At 39.4% G+C, this 24,066-nt stretch overlaps 1 protein-coding gene across 4 annotated transcripts in view; it reads right to left on the reverse strand.

Moving 5' to 3' along the window:
- Positions 1-234: 234 nt before the first annotated feature.
- syde2 (synapse defective 1, Rho GTPase, homolog 2 (C. elegans)) overlaps positions 235-24,066 on the reverse strand; it is a 135,894-nt gene continuing 112,062 nt past the window's right edge. The window contains exons 6-7 of one of the 4 annotated variants that reach the window (XM_067989804.1): positions 18,553-18,784; positions 235-4,226 (exon numbers count right to left, since the gene is read on the reverse strand). In XM_067989804.1, the coding sequence (XP_067845905.1) occupies positions 3,724-4,226; positions 18,553-18,784 (735 nt within the window). In that variant the 3' untranslated portion in view covers positions 235-3,723. Of the gene's footprint in view, positions 4,227-16,031; positions 16,617-18,552; positions 18,785-24,066 lie in introns of those variants that run through there. The other 3 variants (XM_067989806.1, XM_067989808.1, XM_067989805.1) reach the window with 3 other exon arrangements.

The raw sequence follows: 24,066 nt of genomic DNA on the forward strand, positions 1-24,066 counted from the left end.
ACGATACAATGGTACACTGAGGTATAATAAACTATACTGTGGTCTAAAACTCAATATAAAAAAAATCTAAGGAGACATTTTTAATTACAAATAAACTGCGTATTCAAGTAAATACACTTGTAACCTCAGTGAAAAAATGACTTCTGTAATAAAATATTGCATACTATATATATGTATACAGATATCATGAAAAATGTTTTTAAATCACCCTAAATTGCACACAAAATATTGTACATCAGAAATTGTCTAAGTGCTACCATATTTTTGTAGCAGTATCAAAGAAACTGAATTTGTTAAATATGCATTTTTTAATATTTGTGTCACAGTACAGCACAGTACTCAAAAATCAGTATATAAAGTCATATTTACATGTTTAGTGATACTTTATCATGTTCAAGGTAACTATACTTTTGTGTAACAGATAATGCATACAGGATTACTAAAACACAAGAATAAAAATTTCAACAGATAAATTAGAGCCTGAAAACTCTTTTACAAAGAATCTTTAAGCTGTGAGGAGTGTTAATTAAAACTAACATGACCAAATTTGTTCACATTATACACCGTATACACATTAATAGATCATCATTTTAAAAGCAAGTTGAGGCACAGGAGAATACACAATTGTGACATATACTGCACTGGCAATTATCAAGTTTATTCTGTTATGATAGGCTTCATATTTTCAGTCGATGTTTTTAAGATTACGTCCTCAAAACATCCCAGTTTTTCAAAAACCTATGGTGAAAATGGTAGAAAAATGAAAGTACCTGTGTTAAGAAGTTTAAACTCTTAATCCCGTTGTTAATGCTTTGGACGTAAATGAAACTACCAAGTCTAATCCCTCAAGAGTAGATTAATAATTTTTAGTTTTGCATTTCTTATTCCTCAATTTAAATCATTTTTCACATACCAAGTCATGGAACTAGGAAATCCAAGGATACTGTGAAGTTTCATTCCAGATGTTAACCTAGATTTTCCTTTGTAGTTTATGCCAGTGTCTAATGGCGTGTTTTCAATAGACTCACTGCAGATTTGAATGGATCATGGGAGCAGAAAACTAAGTGTAATTTAAATTTAAAAGGGATTGGGACAATTAAAAGGGAGTATCACAATGGGGACACAAATTCTGAGAGCCTCAAAAGCCATCTCAACTCACTTGCAGCCTTTGCCAAGACGCAGGGGACTAAGACGACAGGCAAAAATGAGGGAAAGAAATTAAACAAAGCTAAAAGGTGCAGGAATAAGTGTGCAGACAAGTAACTGATCAGCTCAACACCTGACCCTATTTTATGGCTGCTAAAATGGAGATTGTCCTGCATCAGGACTATTTTAATTGGACCAAAAAAGGTGGCACTGGGTAAACCAGTGTCACTGGGACAGAAATCAGTACCAAAAGTGTCCCCTCAATCTGAGGAGGGCACCACTATTAAAACACTCTTACAAATGGTCCAATTAAACTAAAACAAGCTCAAAATAAAACTAAACCACGATCAATAATACAATTAACGTTCTGTTGTGCCCACTGGTCGTGGAAGGCCTTAAGTGTAGCGTTAGACATTGCACGGTCCCTCTCCGTGACCACCCGGGCACGCACAAGACCACGGAAGAGATGCAAGCAGTCAGAGCAACACCCCTTCAGTCAGGACTTTGATATAGACCTGGACATAGTGCCACCTAATCAAAATCACCACTGAAAGTACCCTTCTTTAAGAGAAGTGAGGATGGGGGATCGTAAAGTCTGCAGGCATGCTGCAATGCTAGGAGGTGGAGCCAAGTTTCAAGCCACAATTGATTGTTACTGCACATGCCAATGCGGGGCTGCATGGAAGCTGCAGGTATCCTTGTAGCATATAGCTTACAGCTGGCACAAAGGTTTTGAGGACCTAAGTGCCAACATGAATAAAAAGAGAAAAATAATTAAGAAATGTCTAAAATGAATTCACATAACCTCAGCAACCCAGCAATCCCAAAAAAGGTAGATCCTAAATGCTGCTTCAAACTAAATTGTGGGGAAAAAAGGATGCAGGTTCAAACTAGTAACAGACAAATTTAGAATTGATGTCAGGAAATCCTTTCTCGTAGAGAGAATGATCAATATGTAGAATGGGCTTCCGGATATAGTGTAGGCAAAAACTCTGGCATCAATTAAGAAGCAGTTGGACATTGTGGTGGTGGAGGGAGCAGGGAGGGGGGCTGCGGGGCTTCTGGGTAGATGACTTCCTGATCTATATCCATCTTGTAACCAGTGTTTTAAGTATCAGCCAGGCTAAAAATTCTGACATCTGGTCCCTTTCTCAATACAGAGAAAGGGGACAAAATGAAGATCTCCATTTAGCCAGGCATTCTTTGGATACCCTGTTTCTATGGCTCAGCTTTTCTACATTGTGTGGATTATAACAAATAATTCGTTTGCAAAAAAGATTTTAAATGAAAATTCACTCTACACTTGTGCAAAGTATTTGGTTTGAAGGGATTTCAAATTTTGCATTTAGTGTGCCACTGCAGTACTGTCAAAATCTGAGAGCCAATTTTTATATTGTGATTCTTTGTAGATTCTCATTTTACTGTCATTAAAACTGAAATTCATCAGTTAACATTACAGAAAGATGACCAGAAGTAGATAAAATGAATGTAAAATGTACCCACACTATACACAAATCAGCCTCTCAAAGGTTCCTTTAAAAACATAAGCTGACAGTTTTAACCGAGAGGCATTATTCATTCACATTTCCTATCTATGTAAAGATATGGACCATTTGAATATAAAACACCCGTTTTAATGCTCTGTTAATAATCTTAGTTATCAATACTGACGTGACAAAAACATAATACCACAGCGGGTATTGCAAATGATCAATCACGTTATGTTGAGAACACTTCCTCACAGCTCTCATCATCATGCACTTTATATATTTATATATGCTACATTTCCCAGGCAGTACATCTAACAGTATTTGGCCTTCTGGTAGGTGCGTCACTATAAATGATGTGTCCACACTTTATCAAAAATATACTGGGTTAGAAAAATATACCATTTGTTTTGATTTGTGTTTAAATACAGTTACAGAGACGTGTTAATAATAAAGAAAGAAAACAGTTTACAATATTTCTCATCACCCAAAAAATGTGCAGGGTTTTTTTTGTGTAAATGGTCTCTTCATAGCAGCCTTGGTATTACATTGCAAATGAAAGGTGACCAGCAAATCTCTAACTGGTAATTATTGCTGAGAGAAAAAAATACTCTGTCACATTGCAGAAAGATCCGCCAAGCAGCATCAACCATCCTCAATAATGAGAATGATCAGAATTAAACACTTTAGCTTCTTAAAGATGACTCAGGATTCTGTCCCTAGAGTGTCTGCTGAGTGGCAATGGCTAGTCTCCTTCAAAAAGTCCTCATTAAAAGCCTGCTTTATAAGTGCATCAGTTAACATTCCTACCTGAACACAATGCTCAGTCTACAGTACACTTAAAAAAAAATGCCTTTAAGGCACCACATACCCCTAAGGGTCAATCCACTGGAATTCTTCCAATAAGAAGAAAAAAAAGTATACATACAAATGTCCTGGAATGCCTGAAATGAGTCAGATGACCCAAGATGGACCATGCTACTTCTGGTATCCAGAAGTGTACTACCATCAAAAAACAGCTAATAAAACTGTTCAGTTGGGCCTGCAATACTATTCCTCTATCCCAGAATGTGGACATGAGGAGAAAATTTTAGCACGTGGCATTCAGTTTGTTTTTGCTGAGTTCTCGTTCTAAATTTCCAATTAGTGTGTCAATACTTTCTTGAAGATCTTTAAGGTTCACCCTATGCTCAAGTGCTGGATTGATCTTCTGCATCCTTACATAGGCCTCATATGGTTGCTCTTTGGATTTAGGCTCTGCATGTGGTTCCAGCACATAATTTGTCCTGTCTGCTGCTGTGTTCTCGTCTTCACTTCCGGTATCTTCTGAAGGAACATCATCATAGTCTGCCTCTATGCTATCATCCTTTGATCTCAGAAGGTAGCTTTCACCACAGCTGCTCCAGTCTCCAGCATAGCGGTTACTAGGACTGTCGAGCCTGACCTGTCTGGGTCGTAGTACCCCAGTCGCCTCAGCATTTGTCAAGTTTAACACTGCAGGCCGCTGCTTCCTCCTCCTCACGTAATTAATTGGCTGATCCTGTTCAGAAGATCCATCGCTTTCCATATGCTCTTTGGTACCCACATTTTGCACTAGAAGGGAAAAATACAGGGGAACATCCCCCCAAAAAATGAAATATTGGTGCTTGTATAAAACTTAACAAAACAATAAGAACTTAAATTCTTCTGCTGAAAGACTTCATTGTAAACTAGCTGTTACAGTTATATTGCAACAGTTTTTGCACACCTTAATTACACCAGTTAATTTAAAATTACTTTTTTTCTACTTTACAACTGGTGATAATACTTAGCTTTCCCAGGTCAGCAACAATTTGTGCTCATTTTAAAGTGTATTTTCTCTTTTCTTCTGTTGTACACAGCTCATCAACCAGCCTGCTGGTAAATCAGGATATTCTCAATCCTGGAATTCTTCACAACTGTTGTTAACATTAATTAGCTGCAAGGGTGCAGCTAATGACAGAGTTCTTCTGCTGTGAAGTGGTAGGCCTATCTTTAACATGGTGCCTTCCCAACTTAAAACACTTCAGCTCCTGCACTGACCTTCCTGTATCTTTGAACAGTTTGAAATTATAGCATAGATATTATGTTTTAAAGTAATTAAAAAGTTGAAGTACCCCTATATAAAGCTAAATTTGGTTGCAGCACAGACCATCAACCAGCAAATGATGATGATTCAGTTACAAGCTTCAACCATACCACACACATGCCAATGAACAGAACCTGGATTACTACACACTACCACAAAAATTATTACAACCGCAATTTAGTCAGAGAAATGAATGAAGTTTTAATTGCTTTCATACTTAAAATTTAAACACTGTTCTACACCATTATCTAAATGTACAATTAAACAAGAGTAAAAGTAAATATTGGTGGTTTTACAGCATCACCTGATTCTGTTTTGGAAAAAGTGTCCTTTGATAAGGTGACCATTGTGCCATTTGTTTACCGAAACACACAATACTGAGATAAGTCCTGCTCCCAGTAGGCAGGTTAGCTCCGTTCACTTTACAGCACTAAGCACTACTGGCCTAATGAGCTTTAATATGTAGTAGCTGTAGTGCTTTTACAAAAATAACATTACCATATTTAGTGCAACAGTTTCCTGTGATGAATATTTCAAATCCTGCAGTTTAATCCTACACTCTGCTTTTCCCATGTTTCACTTGCGTATTAGTTCCAGTAATTTGCAAATACTCTTGTCACATTTACATTACCGAACCATTTCTACTTAAGTTGTCTCTGTAATAAGTCTTAGCTACTGTGTAATTATCCCCAAGGAACAGACTGCAAATATAATGTTCAATTTAGCTCAAACCAAAAACAGCTATTTAATTTGTCAGAACAGAAACACCACAAAACATTGAGCAAGATGTTCAGTCTAATCAAACTGAGGCATGGGTGCAATAGAACAGCCATCACAATGGTCAAGAGTTGTGTGTGACAACAGTCTTAATGTTTCTCCAAAACAAAAGTCAAATTTGAGGCAATTTTAGGAGAGTTTTTCGAAATTGTAAACCACTCAAGATTTAGCGTTTATAAGATAGAATATTCTTACTAAAACTGATGATCGATACAATGCTTTTACACAAAATAAATCAGTGGTTAATTTTGCTAGTTACGTCATACTGAAAACAGAAGCAGAATTGTTATTGCTTTTCTAAGCAATAAACTTCCACCTCAGCTCATTGAAATACACACAATGCTTACTTACCTGAGGGAACAAATGTTTAAACAACATAGTTACTGTGGAATATGTAACCTTTGTTAGTGATTTTAAGTTTGGATCTAGTGAGTATAGAAATGCACTAGTGAGTATAGAAATAGGAGGATAAAGCAGCTGAATGCGTGGCTGGAGAGATGGTGCAGAAGGGAGGGCTTTAGATTCCTGGGCCAATGGGACTGGTTCTGGGGGAGGTGGGACCTGTACAAGCCAGACGGGTTGCACCTCAACAGGGCCAGGGCCAATATCCTTGCGGGGAGGTTTGCTAGTCCGGTTGGGGAGTGTTTAAAATAATTTGGCAGGAGGATGGGAACCTGAGAGGAGATTCAGAAGGGAGAGTAACAAAGCTGGAAGTGGAAGGCAGAAAAGTAGTAAGTGAAATTGGAAGGCAGCGGAAACAAAAGCCAGGAGCAAATAAGGTCAAAATAGGAAAAAATGTTAAAAAGGCAAAATTAAAGGCACATTATCTGAATGCATGCAGCATTCACAACAAGGTAGATGAATTGACGGCACAAATAGAAGTAAATGCGTATGATCTAATTGCCATTACGGAGATGTGGCTGCAGGGTTACCAAGGCTCGGAACTGAATATTCAAGGATATTCGACATTTAGGATACTCAGGCAAAAAGGAAAAGGAGGTGGGGTAGCACTGTTAATAAAGGATGAAATCAATACAATAGTGAGAAAGGATCTTGTCTCAGGAGATCAAGATGTAGAATCAGTTTGGTGAAGCTAAGAAACAACAAGGGGCAGAAAATATTGGTGGAAGTTGTTTATAGGCCACCAAACAGTAGTGGTAATGTAGGAAATTAGAAGTGCATGTAACAAGGGTAATACAGTAATCATGGGGGACTTTAATCTACATATAGATTGGGCAAACTAAATTAGCACTAATACTGTGGAAGACGAATTCCTGGAAGGGAAATAGATAGGGATATAGATAGGTTAAGTGAGTAGGCAAAAATTTGGCAGATGGGGTATAATGTGGGAAAATGTGAACTTGTCCACTTTGGCAGGAGGAATAAAAAAGCAGATATTATTTAAAAGGAGAAAGATTACAGAACTCTGAGGTACAGAGGGATCTGGGTGTCCTAATACATGAATCACAAAAAGTTAGTATGCAGGTTCAGCAAGTGATTAGGAAGGCAAATGGAATGTTGTAATTTATTGCAAGGGGAATGGAATATAAAAGTAGAGATATTTTGCTACAGTTGTACAGGGCATTGGTGAGACCACATCTAGAATACTGTGTGCAGTTTTGGTCTCCTTATTTAAGAAAGGACATAATTGCTTTGGAGGCGGTTCAGAGAAGGTTCACTTGACTGATTCCTGGGATGAGGGGGTTATCTTATGAAGAAAGGTTGGACAAGTTGTGCCTCTATACATTGAAGTTTAGAAGAATGAGAGGTGATCTTATTGAAACATATAAGATTCTGAGGGGACTTGAAGGGGTAGATGCTGAGAGGATGTTTCACCTTGTGGGAGAGACTAGAACTAGGGGCCACAGTTTAAAAATAAGGGGTCTCCCATTTAAGACGGAGATGAGGAGAATTTTTTTCTCTCAGAGTGTCGTGAGTCTGTGGAACTCCCTTCCCCAGAGAGGCAGGGTCATTGAATATTTTTAAGGCTGAGTTAGATAGATTCTTGATGAACAAGGGAGTCAAAGGTTATCGTAGGTAGACAAGAAAGTAGGGTTGAGGTCACAATCAGATCAACCATGATGTTATCAAATGGCAGAGCAGGCTCGAGGGGCCAAATGGCCTACTCCTGCTCTTAATTCGTAGGTTCGTATGAATGTATACAAGATGTTTTTCTAGATCAGTATGTTGAGGAACCAACTAGGGAACAGGCTATTTTAGATCTAGTATTGTGTAATGAGAAAGGGATAATTAATAATCTTGTTGTAAAGGAGCCCTTAAGGAAGAGTGATCATAATCTGATAGAATTCTTCATTAAGTTTGAAAGTGGTGTAGATCAATCCGAAACTAGGGTCTTAAATCTAAACAAAGGAAAGTACGAAAGTATGAGGCGCATGTTAGCTGTGGTTGATTGGGGAACTACATTAAAAGATATGACGGTAGACAGGCAACGGCTAGCATTTAAAGAATACATAATTTGCGACAAATATATATTTCTTTAAGGCACAAAAATCCAACAGGAAAAGTGGTCCAACCGTGGCTAACAAGAGAAATTAAAGATAGTATTAAATCAAAGAAAGAGGCATATAAAGTTGCCAGAAAAAGCAGTAAGCCTGAGGATTGGGAGCATTCTAGAAGCCAGCAAAGGAGGACCAAGAAATTGATAAAGAAAGGGAAAATAGAATATTAGAGTAAACTAGCGAGAAACATAAAAACGGACTGTAAAAGCTTCTACGGGTTTGTAAAAAGGAAAAGACTGGCGAAGGCAAATGTAGGTCCCTTACAGACAGAGACGGGAGAATTTATATTGGGGAATAAGGAAATGGCAGAGAAAATAAACAAGTAGTTTGTATCTGTCTTCACAGAAGAAGACACAAAAGACCTCCCAGAAATGCTAGAAAACCAAGGGTCTGGCGAGAATGAGGAACTGAAAGAAATTAGTATTAGTAAAAAAATAGTACTAGAGAAATTAATGGGACTGAAAGTCAATAAATCCCAAGGGCCTGATGATCCACATCCCAGGGTTTTGAAAGACGTGGCTATAGAGATAGTGGATACATTGGTTGTCATCTTCCAAAATTCCATAGATTCTGGAATGGTTCCTGCAGATTGGAGGGTAGCAAATGTAACCCCACTATTTAAGAAAGGAGGGAGAGAGAAAAATGGGAACTACAGACCTGTTAGCCAGTTATCAGTAGTAGGAAAAAATGCTAGAATCTATTATAAAGGATGTGATAACAAGACACTTAGAAAATAATAATAGGATTTGGCAGAGTCAACATGGATTTATGAAAGGGAAATCATGTTTGACAAACCGATTGGAGTTCTTTGAGGATGTAACTAGTAGAATAGATAAGGGGGAAACCAGTGGATGTGGTGTAATTGGATTTTCAGAAGGCTTTCGTTAAGGTCCCACACAGGAGGTTGGTGAACAAAGTTAGAACACATGGAATTTGGGGTAATATACTGATGTGGAGATATGTGGTAATATACTGGCATGGATTGAGAATTGGATAACAGACAGAAAGCAGAGAGTAGGAATAAATGGGTCTTTTTCAGGTTGGCAGATTGTGACTAATAGGGTACCTCAGGGATCGGTGCTTGGGCCCCAGCTATTCACAGTCTATATCAATGATTCGGATGAGGGGACCAAATGTAATATTTCCAAGTTTGCTGATGACACAAAACTTTGGTGCGAATGTGAGTTGTGAGGAGGATGCAAAGAGGCTTCAAGGGGATACAGACAGGCTAAGTGAGTGGGCAAGAACATGGCAGATGGAATATAATGTGGAAAAGTGTTAAGTTATCCACTTTGGTAGGAAAACCAGAAATGCAGAGTATTTTTTAAATGGTGAGAGATTGGGAAATGTTGATGTTCAAAGGGACCTGGGTGTCCTTGTACATGAGTCACTGAAAGCTAACATGCAGATGCAGCAAGCAATTAGGAAGGCAAATGGTATGTTGGCTTTTATTACAAGAGGATTTGAGTACAGAGTAAAGATGTCTTACTGCAATTATATAAGCCTTGGTGACACCTGGAGTATTGTGTACAATTTTGGTCTCCTTACCTAAGAAAGGATATACTTGCCATAGAGGGAATGCAATGCAGGTTCACCAGACAGATTCCTGGGATGGCGGGATTGTTGTATGAGGAGAGATTGAGTAGACTAGACCTGTATTCTCTAGAGTTTAGAAGAATGAGAGGTGATCTCATTGAAACACACAAAATTCTTACAGGGCTCGATAGGGTAATGCAGGGAGGATTTTTCCCTGGGCTGGGGTATCTAGAACCAGGGGTCACAGTCTCAGAATAAGAGGTGGGCCATTTAGGACTGAGATGAGGAGAAATTTCTTCACTTAGAGGATGGTTAATCTTTGGAATTCTCTACCCCAGAGGGCTGTAGAGGCTCAGTCATTGAGTACATTCAAAACAGAGATCGATAGATTTCTAGATATTAAAGGCATCAAGGGATATGGGGTAGTGCAGGAAAATGGCCTCCTTCAGCTCCTATTTCTTATGTTCTTACGTAAACAATACAAAAACGATTGCACCAGCGCCATCAACATACATAGAGCATAGAAAGAGACCATTCAGCCCAACAGTTCTATGCTGCAGTTTATGCTCCACACGACCCTCTCTGACCCTTCTTCATCTAACCCCATGAACATATCCTTGTATTCCTTTCTTCATGTGTTTATCTAGCTTCCCCCTAAATGCATCTATGCTATTCGCCTCAACTACTCCTTGGGGTAACGAGTTCCACATTCTAACCACTCTCTGGGTAAAGTAGTTTCTCCTGAATTCCCTATTGGATTTATTAATGACTATCTTATATGGTCCCTAGTTCTAGTCTCCCCCGGAAGTGGTAACATCTTCTCTACGTCTACCCTATCAAACCCTTTCATATTCTTAAAGATATCTATCAGGTCGCCCCTCAGTCTTCTCTTTTCTATAGAGAAGAGCCACAGCCCTTCCTGGTAGGTATAACCTCTCAGTTCTGGTATCATCCTAGTAAATCTTTTTTGCAACTTCTCCAGTGCCTCTACAATATGGAGACCAGAACTGTGTATAGTACTCCAAGTTTGGTCAAACCAAGGTTCTATACAAGTTTAACATAACTTCTTTGCTTTTCAATTCTCTCCCTCTAGAAATGAACCCTAGTGCTTGATTTGCCTATTTATGGCCTTATTAACCTGCATTGCTACTTTTAGTGATTTGTGTATCTGTACCCCTAGATCGCTTTGCTCCTCTGTTCCGTTTAGACCATGATCCAAGCAGTATGTGGCCTCCTTATTCTTCCTACCAAAATGCACCACCTCACACTTATTTATATTGAAATCTCTACTGATCAATAGAGTTCAGGAGAAATACATTCCTCAAAAAAGCAAGAACAATAATGAAATACCACGGATGAATAAAAAGCTAAAGGTAGAACTGAAACTAAAGGAAAAGGCATACTGTAAATACATACACAATGAAAGAGAGGATGACAAAAAGGAATACGAAGAGGTTAGGAAAGAAGTAAAAAAAAAATTAGATAAGCAAAGAGCAACTACGAGATTAAATTATCAAGGAATATAAAAATAGTAAAGTATTCTACAGACACATAAATAACAAAAGAAAAATCAGAATAGGCATAGAGCCACTAAGGGATGCACAAGATAAACTTACAGGTAATGACAGCGAAATGGCAGAAATATTGAGTAGTTACTCTGCCTCAGTATTTACCAGGGACACTAACAAGGTGGGCATGACATTAGAAGAAGAGGTCAAAAAAGATGTAAAAGGGGAGATAATTGATAAACTAATCAAACTTGGAGAGGACAAAACCCCTTGCATCTGCGAATATTAAAAGAGGTTAGGGAGGAGATTGCAGAGGCACAAAACATTTCAAAAGGGAACAGCTCCAGAGGACTGGCGGACAGCTAATGTTATTCCTATATTTAAAAAGGGAGATAGAATAAGTCCAGAGAACTATAGACCAGTTAGCTTAACATTGGTGGTAGGAAAGATAATGGAATCTTTACTCAAAGATGTAATAGAAAAACATCTAGAAAACAAAAATATAATAAAGAGTAGTCAGCACGGATTTCAAATGGGAAAGTCATGCTTAACCAACCTTGTTGAATTCTTTGAAGAAGTAACAGAAAGAGTAGACAAGGGTAATGCGGTGGATGTAATATATTTGGATTTTCAAAAGTATCTTCGATAAGGTACTGCATTGTAGACTCATGACTATGTTCACAGCATGTGGAGTTGGGGACAGATAGCAGAATGAATAGCAAGTTGGCTACAAAACAGAAAACAGAGTAGGGGTTAAGGGTAGCTACTCAGCCTGGCAAAAGATGGGAAGTGGTGTTCCACAGGGATTGGTGCTGGGACCGTGATTGTTCACAATTTACATTAACGATTTGGATTTGAGAATCAGAAGTACAATTTCAAAATTCGAGGACGACACCAAATTGGGGGGTGTAGTTAATACAAAGGAAGAATGTGTCAAAATGCAAGAGGATATTAATAAATTTGCAGAATGGGCTGTAATTGGTAAATGAACTTCAATATAGATAAATGTGAGGTGGTGCATTTTGGTAGGAAGAATAAGGGGGTCACATACTGCTTGGATAATAAGAGTTAGAGAGACAGCAGGTTAATAAGGCCATTAAAAAGGCAAATCAAGCGCTTGGGTTTATTTCTAGAGGGACGGAATTGAAAAGCAGAGAAGTTATGTTCAACTTGTATAGAACCCTGGTTAGACCACATTTGGAATACTGTGCAGAGTTCTGGTCTCCATAATATAGAAAGGATATAGGTGCGTTGGAGAGGGTGCAAAAAAGATTCACAAGGATGCTGCGATAACTGAGAGGATATGCTTATCAGGAAAGGCTGAACAGGCTTTTCTCTAGAAAAGAGAAGGCTGAGGGGTGATCGGATAGAGGTCTTTAAGATATTGAAAGAGTTTGATAGGGTAGACATAGAGAAAATGTTTCCACTTGTGGGGTAGCCCAAAACTAGAGAGTGGTTAGAATGTGGAACTCGCTACCATAAGGAGTAATTGAGGTAAATAGCATAGATGCACTTAGGGAGAAGCTAGATAAGCACATGATAGGTTTAGATGAAGTAGGGAGGGAGGAAGCTTGTGTGGAGCATAAACGTTGGCATAGACCAGCTGGGCCGAATGGCCTGTTTCTGTGTTATAGTTTTGATGTAACAACCTGTGCTTTCCTCTGAGGTGTGACTGTACTCTGGAGAAAACCATTGAGATATTCCTCCCCTTCCCTTATGTGTCGGAGTGTCTCTAACTCGCACTCCAGCTCAATGACTCTGAGCCTGAGTGTCTCAAGCCAGAGACATTTACTGCCGATGTGGCAATCCGGGACAATCTCGCTGTCCACAAACTCCCACATATTACAGTCCCGACACACAGCGTGTACTGCCATTTCTAGTTTTTATTGATTTACTTATTTAATATCAGTAGTTTATTTCTAAGACTAATAGAATCACTTGAGATCTAGATTATATTTAGTAAATGGATTTAGCTTGATTTTGAAATAATTAATTGCTTATTTATTATCTTACGTATTTTTTAAAATTTAAGTTTTAAAAGTTGATAGATTAGTTTATAGTCCCTTGGTTTAAATCACTTAGCACCATCCCCCTCAGCACCGAATTCCCAATTGAAAGTCCACACACTATTTGCAATTAATTCTGTCTGAAGTTCACACTGTATCCTTACCAACCTCTGTGCTCAGTTCTCAAGAACTGTACAAAAACTTAATGACAACTAATTGACAGAATCCACTTTGAGACAAGTTTGTCATTGCGGTGTCCCATGGAAAGGGTTAAACTGCACAAATTAAAATTCTTGCCAACTGAATCATTCTCATTGCTTCGCTGATATCTTTTACAAAGAATCCAGTGAATCACAGACATCATCAGCATGACTGGCAGGCAGATTGTTTTTGGAGTATGTTTAAAACTTTATTTGAACAGGTGGTTTAAGCAGCTGATTTTTTTTTTGTGTGGCAAGATCTACTGACTGAAAGATATACACTTCAAATTATTGAGGAGCACTGCAACTTCAAAAAGGCAACAATATTCTAAACATTTGTTTTTCATAGTTTCTGTATCATTTCAAAAATGTTTCTGTAAGATTTAAAGATATGTGGAACGGCTGGAGAAGGGAAAGATAGCTGCAGTTGTTGTCGATGATTGCAATCAGCAATCCCTGCTGGAAGTGCACTTGTGCGGATCAGGGTCAGTTGTGATGCCCTTCATGATCAAGTAGCCTGCTAGTGAGTACCATCTCTGCTCAGATCTGAAGAATGGCAACATGGAATGGAATCATAGTCCAGCAAGGAGTCAATGATTTTATGAAAGGAGGAGCAGAGAAAATGGTCAGAAAAAAGGATTTCTGTGAGGACATGAGTTCACATAATAAACATTCTTGCTCTGCCGGTTGTCATAGTAACCTTTGGTGTCAATGTTATAACCACAACCTGCTGATTTGCCCTCCCATTTTGCTATTCAAAAGAACTTTTTATTTTGAACAAAGGGTCAACCAGATATATCCATGCTTGAATAAAATGTTTAAATTTTCTTGTTTGAAAATGGATGCTGGTGTGGCCTGTCCAGACAGGGTCAGTCCAATTTCTGAAGGTTACCTCAATAAGTTAAAATGATAGTTGACAGCTAATCTGACAGCAGGATTACACCAAAAGCTATGATAATATTTTTGCTTTGCTGGGGAGGGGGTTTTGCTCTCTTTGAGGGATGCCAATGCTAGTCTTATCTGAATTTGCCATTTGTGCATGTGGTATCGACTTCAAGCACTCACTGGTCAAGCATAGGTACCAGATGCAGAGTAAATCTCATTTTACCCTGCCAATGTACCACAATCCTAGCCTCAAAAGAGCATCCTTATCCACAACAGTATATATTGTGTTTTGTTACATGTAGAAACTGGTTTGTAACTGCCCAGAATCAATTACTTTAGATTCTATGGCTGGGATGAAAGTTCCCATTGTTTGGCATCAGTCTGGGCCAGATGTGAATCGAAAAGATATTGGTACACAAGCCACAGTGCCACCATGTACTCACTTAATTCTTCATTCTCTGCAGTCATAATACATTGCATTGGGATAATGAATTAGCTGTAATGCATAAAATCTCTGTACTCCTCCTCTGTGCAGAGAATTTGAAAAAAAAGTTCTCCCCCCCCACAGACACACAAGTAAGCTTTTTGTATTCATCCAGATGAGGGATGTTAGAGCTGGAACACTTCCCATTTTGGGCATCCAGTGTCAGCATCAAGGACTCCTTGACCAGATAGAACAGACAACAGCAGAGTAAAGCTGCTTCTATTATGCTCCAACAATATGCCCCAACTGTAACCTCAGGAGAACAGCCCTTACAGCTGTATGTGTGAATTTTCCATTTTCCACACCAACTTTCCTTGTGGTCACTGAGTGACAATTTGTACTTAAATTATGAGCTATATTGTGCTCTGGGTCCATGTTCACTAGGAATTGGGTTACGGCTGAATAATTTTATTTCATTCAGGAGCTTTATATGCAGCCAAGAGAGAACACTTCATCCTTACAGTCTGCTCTGAATTCAAACACAGGTCCCACAAATAGCGAAGGCAGTATCTGTAAACCCTACGTAGTCCCAAAACAATTTTTTTCTAGATCCGACAAAAATGCTGAAATAAATTATTTTCCACATTTGGCCTTAATTTGGCATCACTGAACCACCAGCAGCAATTTGATGACTAGTGAGGTCTCTGATCATCTCAGCAAAAATTCATCCAAATGTTATTTCAGTCTCTTGTACCTCTTAACCCAAATCAATCCTTACAAATATCAGAAGCTGTTGAATTAGACACGTTAAACAGTGCCTGCTTCACTAGTAAAAGACTGCTTTCATTTTAAAAATGGAATTTCTATTTCCTGAAAATAGAAACTTCAAGGTACATCACTCCTTTTAACCAGCCTTCAGGAATTTTTTTTCAAAAGTCAACACATGCTACTTAAATCAGGTACTGTGCTTAACAGAATGGTCATAGGACGAGGCAGTTGAAATAGATTCTAAAGCAGGAATCAGCATTACGTAATAAAACCATTTAAGGTTATTAAAACAGTATGGAATAACTGAGCCCCTGGCAATTTAACTCCAATTCCAAGCTTCATTGGGAAAAGTGGAATTGCAGGAAGTCGGCAGTACCCTTTCCCATAACAAATGCTAGGAAAAAATTCCTTCTGTGCACTAGGGTGACGGCATAACTGAACTGCAAGTAATTTAGGAAAGTAGAGTTCTTGGATTAATGACAGAAATAAATCCCCAGTGGGCATTTCACAAATGCTTCTCAGCATAAAAATGACAAAAAAATGTGAAAACGTGCACTTTGATCCTTCAAGCATGTAGCAGTTTTAATACTAACAAACAAGGTTGTTTCACCATATGGCATTGTACACCGTTGCTTTTAAAAACACAAAAAATTAAATATAACCAACAAACCTTACTGAATGTACAATATACTTTTTATGATGTTATACATTTTAACACTAATTGTTTATATCAGAAAGTACACGGAGGAGACATTTAGCATTTTCCAAATTTTGCTTATTAAATTTGAAATATAAAGACTTCACTGAAAAGGTTTATGGATATAGTCTTAAATCTCCAATAAGTACACATCTGCTTTAATGTCCTCAGAAGAGAAATGCAATGGAATACAAAATTAAATTTTTTGAAGTGCTGTACTGGATTTAGTTACCGGTACTGGCTAAGGTATTTATTCAATCTGACCACTGTTGAAGTTAGAAGGTGGTTGAAAAATCAATCCAATTTGAGAATAGAAACATTATTTCACTAATTAATTCACAATGTACTATCATAACCAGTGCTTGAACTTTTGAAATTAACTAACACACAAGGATGACACCCTCATATACTTTTTACTGTCTAAAACTGAAATCATAAACAGAAAAAATTAATCCTTCCAATGTCAACCCCCTGTCCAATAAAAAAAAAGGTGCATGTGTTTCCATGTTCTCACCAATTTTCTCCACACCTCTTGAAGAGCTGTAGCTGACTGGAGCTGGGAGAAAAAGCGGAAAAATATAACAGAGGGAGAAACCCATTTACGTGATGGAAAACTCACAAATCTACATTGGTTGAGTGGGATTTTACAGTTGACCATGTAAAATTTTCTGTGCTGTAAATTCTACATAATTATGAAGAGACTTTTTGGCTGGTTCTGCATATTCACAGACTTGCTATTACTGCAGCTCAGTTTAGCTTAGACCTTGTTCCTGAACCATTCTGCCTTGACACCATTTGTTCTCTGCAGCCTTGTAACCTGCCCCTAAATAAAATCTTCTCAGGATAAGGTTTGGGCAATTTGGTCCTCTTCTTCTCAACATGTGCACTAGGTTTGGGGCAAGGGTGAATTGGGGAATATTTTGTTAAGATGGGGTGTTTATTTTGACATGGTAAACTCTACTAGATAGATTCATCGGAGACAGGGAACTATTAGAGGGACGATATATTTCATGAAACCAGGCTTGTTGCTGACACTGTATTCGCTTGCCACTAGGCCTGCTGGTGCTGATGCCTGGTATCAACGGTTACAAGGATGGGGCCAAAGTTGCACAAATTGCTAGAGAGAGGGAGGGAAGGAAATAAAATCCACTGTAACCATTGATTAAAGCAGAATGATGGAGGATTATGTTGGTAATTGAATTGCTACAGTTTAGAATTTGTTAAACAAAGTTTAATTGAGCTCCTATTAATGGTTTAACTGGTAGAGTCAGTGTGTAGCTGAGCAAAACAGATCAGTTTTGATTCCTTAGAATTGAAAAGCAAAGAAGTAATGCTAAACTTGTAATGAACCTTGATTAGGCCACACTTACAATACTGTGAACAGTTCTGGTCTCCATATTATAGAAAGGATATAGAGGCATTGGAGAGGGTGCAAAAAAGATTTACAAGGATGATACCAGAACTGAGAGGATATACTTATTAGGAAAGGCTGAATAGGCTGAGGGTCTTTTTTCTAGAAAAGAGAAGGCTGAGAGGTGACCTGATAGAGGTCTTTAAGGTTATGAAAGGGTTTGATAGGGTAGACGTGGAGAAAATGTTTCCACTTGTGGGCTAGTCCAAAACTAGAGGTCATAAATATAAGATAGCCCACTAATAAATCCAATAGGGAATTCAGGAGAAACTTCTTTATCCAAAGAGTGGTAAGAATGTGGAACGTGCTACCACAAGGAGTAGTTGAGACAAATAATATAGATGCATTTAAGGGGAAGTTAGAAAAGCATGTGAGGGAGAAAGGAATAGAAGAGTGTGCTGATACGGTTTGATGAAGTAGGGAGGGAGGAGGCTCATGTGGAGCATAAATGCTGGCATGGACCAGTTGGGCCAAATGGCCTGTTTCTGTGCTGTAGTTTAGATGTAACTAATCTCAGCTGTGGTGGCAGTGAGCCTGCTATAATTGGCCTCGGCACCCCAGGACTAGTGTGGAGAAAATCAGCCAGGTTTCCTAGTCATTAGCCTCATCCAGTAACCTCTGTTGAGCAAAGGCAGAATCGGGCCTCACGGCGATGCTCCTCCCCTCAGTCAAACCGCCTGCCAACACACAACCTTTGGGCCACTTGGATGACAGTTGCCTGTGCAACCGCAGTCCAGCAACAGTCCGAGACTTTGGGGAAAAGGGATAAAAATTGGAGAGAATTCAAAAGAAGATTACGCTATTCATTAAAATGTTCTACCAATACCTTCCAACATATAGCACAATATCAAAATGCAAATGCCAAGGTTCACAAAAGAGTTAATTTTCTGTATCATTTTTATTTGATAACAGTCAATATTAGGCCATTGCAAGATTCAGTGTTGAGGTACATTACTGATATTGATCAGAAGATCTGCCCAACATGGATCAGTTATTTTTATTTATTTCAATATACAATTTATTAAAAATTCAGTTTCTTGCAGTTACATATTTTTTTAAAAAATTGACAAGTTTCTCTCACCTGGCCAAAGCTGAAGTAGATAATGCAACACTTCTATATGTTTCTTGAAGTCCAGCGCACTGGCCAACTCTTCAGAGTCTGTAAAAACCCTGTTGCTATGGTTGGAAGCCTCCTGGCGCTGGCTTAGAAGTACAGGCCCAAAACATACTGCCAAGTTCTGGCAGGTCATCTTATTTACCTCATGGTATGAAGCTACAAGTTTCAGGTGATCAAGCAGCATCTTCAATGTTGCCTAAGGCAGAAAATACATGTGGTGAGGAATGGACAATTGAAAGAAAGCAGAAATCACTAAATCAACTAAAGGACTATGGCTTAATGTATAAAAGCAGCACAGTAAACTGGTGTTTAGGCATAATGGCCTAGAAATCCAGATGCACCCATTTGTGGGCGTGCGGGGAAGGGGGACGCAGAGATCAATTCCCGCGTCTGAATGGTGAGGTCCGAGGTGTCCAATATTGGGCTTCGGACTTCATTGTAATGGAGCCGGCCTGGCGCAACAGCGAAGACTAGAGAAAAATTGGACCGCTGCTTGGGCAAGTGGATCCGGGGGTCAGGTCAGAGGGCCTGGAGTTGCCCGGGCCAGGAGCATGAGCGATCGGGGACCGAGAGAATGGGTGATCGGAGATTGGGAGGAGTACTCCTGTTCCTCCTGGCTCCACATTCAGGTAAATTAATATCTTTTCTGTTGCAGGCGATCCCTAGGGCTGGTTTCCCTGTGTGCAGCCCATGACGGCACTTGCCTAAGGGCAAACTAATCTTGAAGAGGGGAATTCATGCAGGCATTAAGCTCCTTGTTTGCATATGCAAGGGGCCTAACACTTGCTTCAGGCATGGGTAAAGGACACCTTGTTTGTCCTTACTCAATATGACTGGCGACGGGCTTCCTGCCAGACGTGTGCACGCGCTTCCTGTCCGCCATTTTGGCGCACTCGCTGAAAAACAGGCGCTACTCAATGCAATTTCTGGGTCAATTAATTTATTTCAATGCTATGAAATGTACACTTTTAAAAACTCTGATCATTTTGTGAATGTATTTAGAAATCAGGAAATAACAAGACAAAACTCCGTTTATTAACTGGATATCTTTTCAAGTAGAAATGTTGAATTATTCAACCCAGTTTATTTTAAAATCTACACAAATAAAACTTCAAGCCAATTAGCTTGCAAAGATAAAGTTAAACATTAAACAAAATATTCCCATTATGTGGTTATAGAAAAAACTTTTCAGCAACAAAATTTCCAGAATCTCTGCTTACTTTACTCATATGCACTTTAATAAATAGCATTAGATGTGTATGAAAGGAACATCTGCAGACAGAAGTCATCAGAAATAACCATTTAATGCCCTACAACAAACTTCCTTTATAAGACTCTCAAAATATATCATAGCCTCTAATATAAAAAGCCACTGTGACCTCTCACAAAGAGAGGGCCATTATTAAATACCCTCTTCCTATGATTTTCAAAGCTAGCTTTATAAAAAGGGAGTCTACTGTATATCCAAACGCACAGAAGTCTTTCTTAGAACTGACACTGCACTTATTTCAAGCACTTCTGATTTTAGTGGACTAGATTAAACAAAGTATTGTTCAACTTTGTGTTAAACTAGTTTAATTCATTGTACAAAGAGGGCTGATTTTTAAATTCTAGCAGGAATGGAAGCTGCTTACAGTACCTAAATACCAGCAAGTCTTTCATCCCAGAAAGTCATCCCACTTAATTTCAGATTATTGCTGGTATCCAAAGAATGCAAAGGAACAAAACCAGTGATAAGAATGTTTGCGCTGCGCCAGCGAAAAACACATCAATAATATGACATGATGGCACTGCAAGGTCTGCAAATACACTCCAGACCTCCCGGATTCAATCACAGCACAGCCCTAACAGCAAACTAAAAGGTTCATACTTCAGAATTGCTTTTCAGTACAGGAGATTCTGTCTGAACTCAAACCTTCTTCCTTTTAAGTTTTGAAGTGGCAATGACTTTTATTTCAATAACCAAGAAATCTTGCAAATGACGAATATGCATTTCAGTTTTCAATCAATCCTCAACCATCATTCATATAAAAATATTCTAATCATACACATCGTAACTAAAGAGCCATGAAGGATTTTTACAAATAAGTTACGTAGTTGCACATTATTTCAGGGCCTCAGTTAAATATTGTTAGGATTAGTCTACTATTTGTAATGGATAATAAACATTCAAACCAATGACAGTGACTGAAAATACATCTTTAAAGGAATAAACGTTTGATTGAAATTTCCATGTTAATTAAATGTCAAGGCTGGTGACCAGGAAAGTTGCCAATCCCGACATAAAAAGCTCAAGCTATTCACAGCAGACAGAAGGGTTCTTAACTGGCTGGGAAACTCAACACCACATGCAGCTCTATGACTCCCAAAATTTGCAATTTCTCAAGGTCTCTTGACAAGATCATATATGGCAGACTGGTCAAAAAAGTAAAAAAATAAAAGCCCATGGGATCCAAGGGAGAGTGGCAAGTTGGATCCAAAATTGGCTCAGTGGCAGGAAGCAAAGGGTAATGGTCGACAGGTGTTTTTGTGACTGGAAGGCTGTTTCCAGTGGGGTTCCGCAGGGCTCAGTACTAGGTCCCTTGCTTTTTGTGCTATATATTAATGATCTGGACTTGAATGTAGGGGGCATGATCAAGAAGTTTGCAGATGATATAAAAATTGGCCGTGTCGTTGATAGTGAGGAGGAAAGCTGTCGACTGCAGGAAGATATCAATGGACTGGTCAGGTGGGCAGAAAAGTGACAAATGGAATTTAATTCGGAGAAGTGTGAGGTAATGCATTTGGGGAGGGCAAACAAGGCAAGGGAATACACAATAAACGGGAGGATACTGAAAGGTGTAGAGGAACAGAGGGACCTTGGAGTGCATGTCCACAGATCCCTGAAGGTAGCAGGACAGGTAGATAAGGTGGTTAAGAAGGCAAACGGGATACTTTCCTTTATTAGCCGTGGCATAGAATATAAGAGCAGGGAGGTTATGCTAGAACTATATAAAACACTGGCTAGGCCACAGCTTGAGTACTGTGTACAGTTCTGGTCACCACATTACAGGAAAGATGTGATTGCACTAGAGAGCATACAGAGGAGATTTACAAGGATGTTGCCAGGGCTGGAGAATTTTAGCTATGAGAAAAGATTGGATAGGCTGGGGTTTTCTTTGGAACAAAGGAGGCTGAGGGGAGATTTAATTGCAGTGTATAAAATTATGAGGGGCCTAGATAGAGTTGATAGGGAGGACCTATTTTCCTTAGCAGGGGGGTCAGTGACCGGGGACATAGATTTAAAGTAATTGGTAGAAGGATTGGAAGGGAGCTGAGGAGAAATTTTTTCACCCAGAGGGTGGTGAGGGTCTGGAACTCATTGCCTGAAAGGGTGGAAGAGGCAGAAACCCTCAATTTAGTAAGTACTTAGATGTACACTTGAAGTGCTGTAACCTACAAGGCTATGGACCAAGTGCTGGAAAGTGGGATTAAGCTGGATAGCTCTTTTTCGGCCGGCAAGGACATGATGGGCCGAATAGCCTACTTCTGTGCCGTAACTTTCTATGATTCTCCTCTCAGTTAGAAGAAATTATAAATATTTTGTGTTTTGTTGGGGATGGGCAGGAGAAAATGCTCCAGATTGAAAATGTTTTCTCCTCTCAGTACAGTTTATTTTATGACTATAACAAGAATGTTTTGAAACTTTTAAAATTGTAGATATTGAGTAACCTCTTCAAAAATGAACCTCTGCAACTGACATCAGAAACATACAAAGCTGATTTACAACAACAACTTGCATTTATACGCTTAACAGAAATGTAATTATGGACCCCGAGCCAAAGGAGATATTAGGAGGGGCAACTAAAAGAGGTGGGGTTTAAGGAGGAGAGGAAGGTGGAGAGGTTTGGGGAAACAATTCCAGAGCATAGGGGCTAGACAACTGAAGGCTCAGCAGCCAATAATGGTCAGAGAGGGTGAATGCACAAGAAGCCAGAATCGGGGGAATGCACAGTTCTCAAAGGAGGGAGGTATGACTGGAGGAGGTCAAAGAGATAGGGAGGGGTGAGGTCATGAAGCGATTTAAACACAAGGATGAGAATTTTAAATTTCAAGCATTGGGCGATTGGGGGCCAATGTAGATCAGCAAGGATAGGAGAGATGGGTAAAGAAGACTTGTGGGATAGGATATGGGTAGCAGAGTTCTGGATGAACCGAAGTTTACGGAGTGTGGTGGATGGGAGGTCGTCCGGGGAGCACTGGAATAGTCGGGTTGAGTCTGGAGGTGACATGAGATGGATGAAGGTTTAAGCAGCAGATGGGCTCAGGCAGGGCAGATGCAGGCAATGTTATGGAAGTGGAAGTAGGCGGTCAATGTAATGGAGAGGATATGGGATCAGCAGCTCAGCTCGGGGTCAAATATGACATGGAGGTTGCAAACGGTATGGTTCACCCTGAGGCAATGGCCAGGGAGGGAGCTGGAATCTGTGACAAGGTTATGGAGTTTGTGGCATGGGCCGAAGACTTCAGTCGTCCCAATGTTTAACTTGAGGGAATTGTAACTCATCCAGTCTGGAGTCTGACAACACAGAGGAAGCATAGTGGTTATGTTACTGGACTAGTAATCCAGAGTCTTGAGTTCAAATCCCGCTACAGCAGCTGGAGAATTTAAATTCAATTAATTAAATAAAATCAGGAATTTAAAAAAAACTAGTATCAGTAATAGGTGGCCATGAAACTACCAGATTGTCATAAAAACCCATCTGGTTCACTAATGCCCCCCCTAGGGAAGGAAACCTGCTGTGACTCCAGACCCACAGCAATGTGGTTGATTCTTAAATGGCCTAGCAAGCCACTCAGTTGTTCAAGGTGGCAGCACACCACCACCTTTTCAAGGGCAATTAGGGATGGGCAATAAATGCTGGCCTTGCCAGCGACACCCACATCCCATGAACAAATAAAAAAGGCAGAAGAAGTGTCAAGACAGGTGGTGGAGAGGTAGAGCTGGGTGTTGTCAACTTACATGTGGAAGCTGACCCTGTGTCTTCAGATGATGTTGCCAAGGGGCAGTATGTAGAAGAGGAGGGGTCAAGAATAGATCCTTTGGGGACTCGAGTGAAGGGGCAGGAAGAGAAGCCAACTTCAGATGCTCTGGCTACGATTGGATAGTTGGTGAAACCAAGCAAGAGCAGTCCCATTAAGCCAAATAGCAGAGGTGTTGGAGGAGGATGGTGTGGTCAACTATGTCAAAGGCTGCAGTGCGGTTGACAAGGATGAGGAGGGATAACGTATCACAAAAGATGCCATTTGTGACCTTCATTAGGGCCGTTTCGGTGCTGTAGCAGAGGCTAGATTTAAACTAAGAATCATGAGACAGTTCTTGTTCTGTTCTACTTCTAGAACGCTGTGACATGGCATTTATACCAATTTCTTCCTATTTGGCAAAATGTTTTTTTAGATCTTTATCTTAATGTGTGAGCTTTATGCAGGACAGTTATA

The sequence above is a fragment of the Heptranchias perlo genome, chromosome 9 (genome assembly GCF_035084215.1).
Source record: "Heptranchias perlo isolate sHepPer1 chromosome 9, sHepPer1.hap1, whole genome shotgun sequence".
Lineage (NCBI taxonomy): Eukaryota > Metazoa > Chordata > Chondrichthyes > Hexanchiformes > Hexanchidae > Heptranchias > Heptranchias perlo.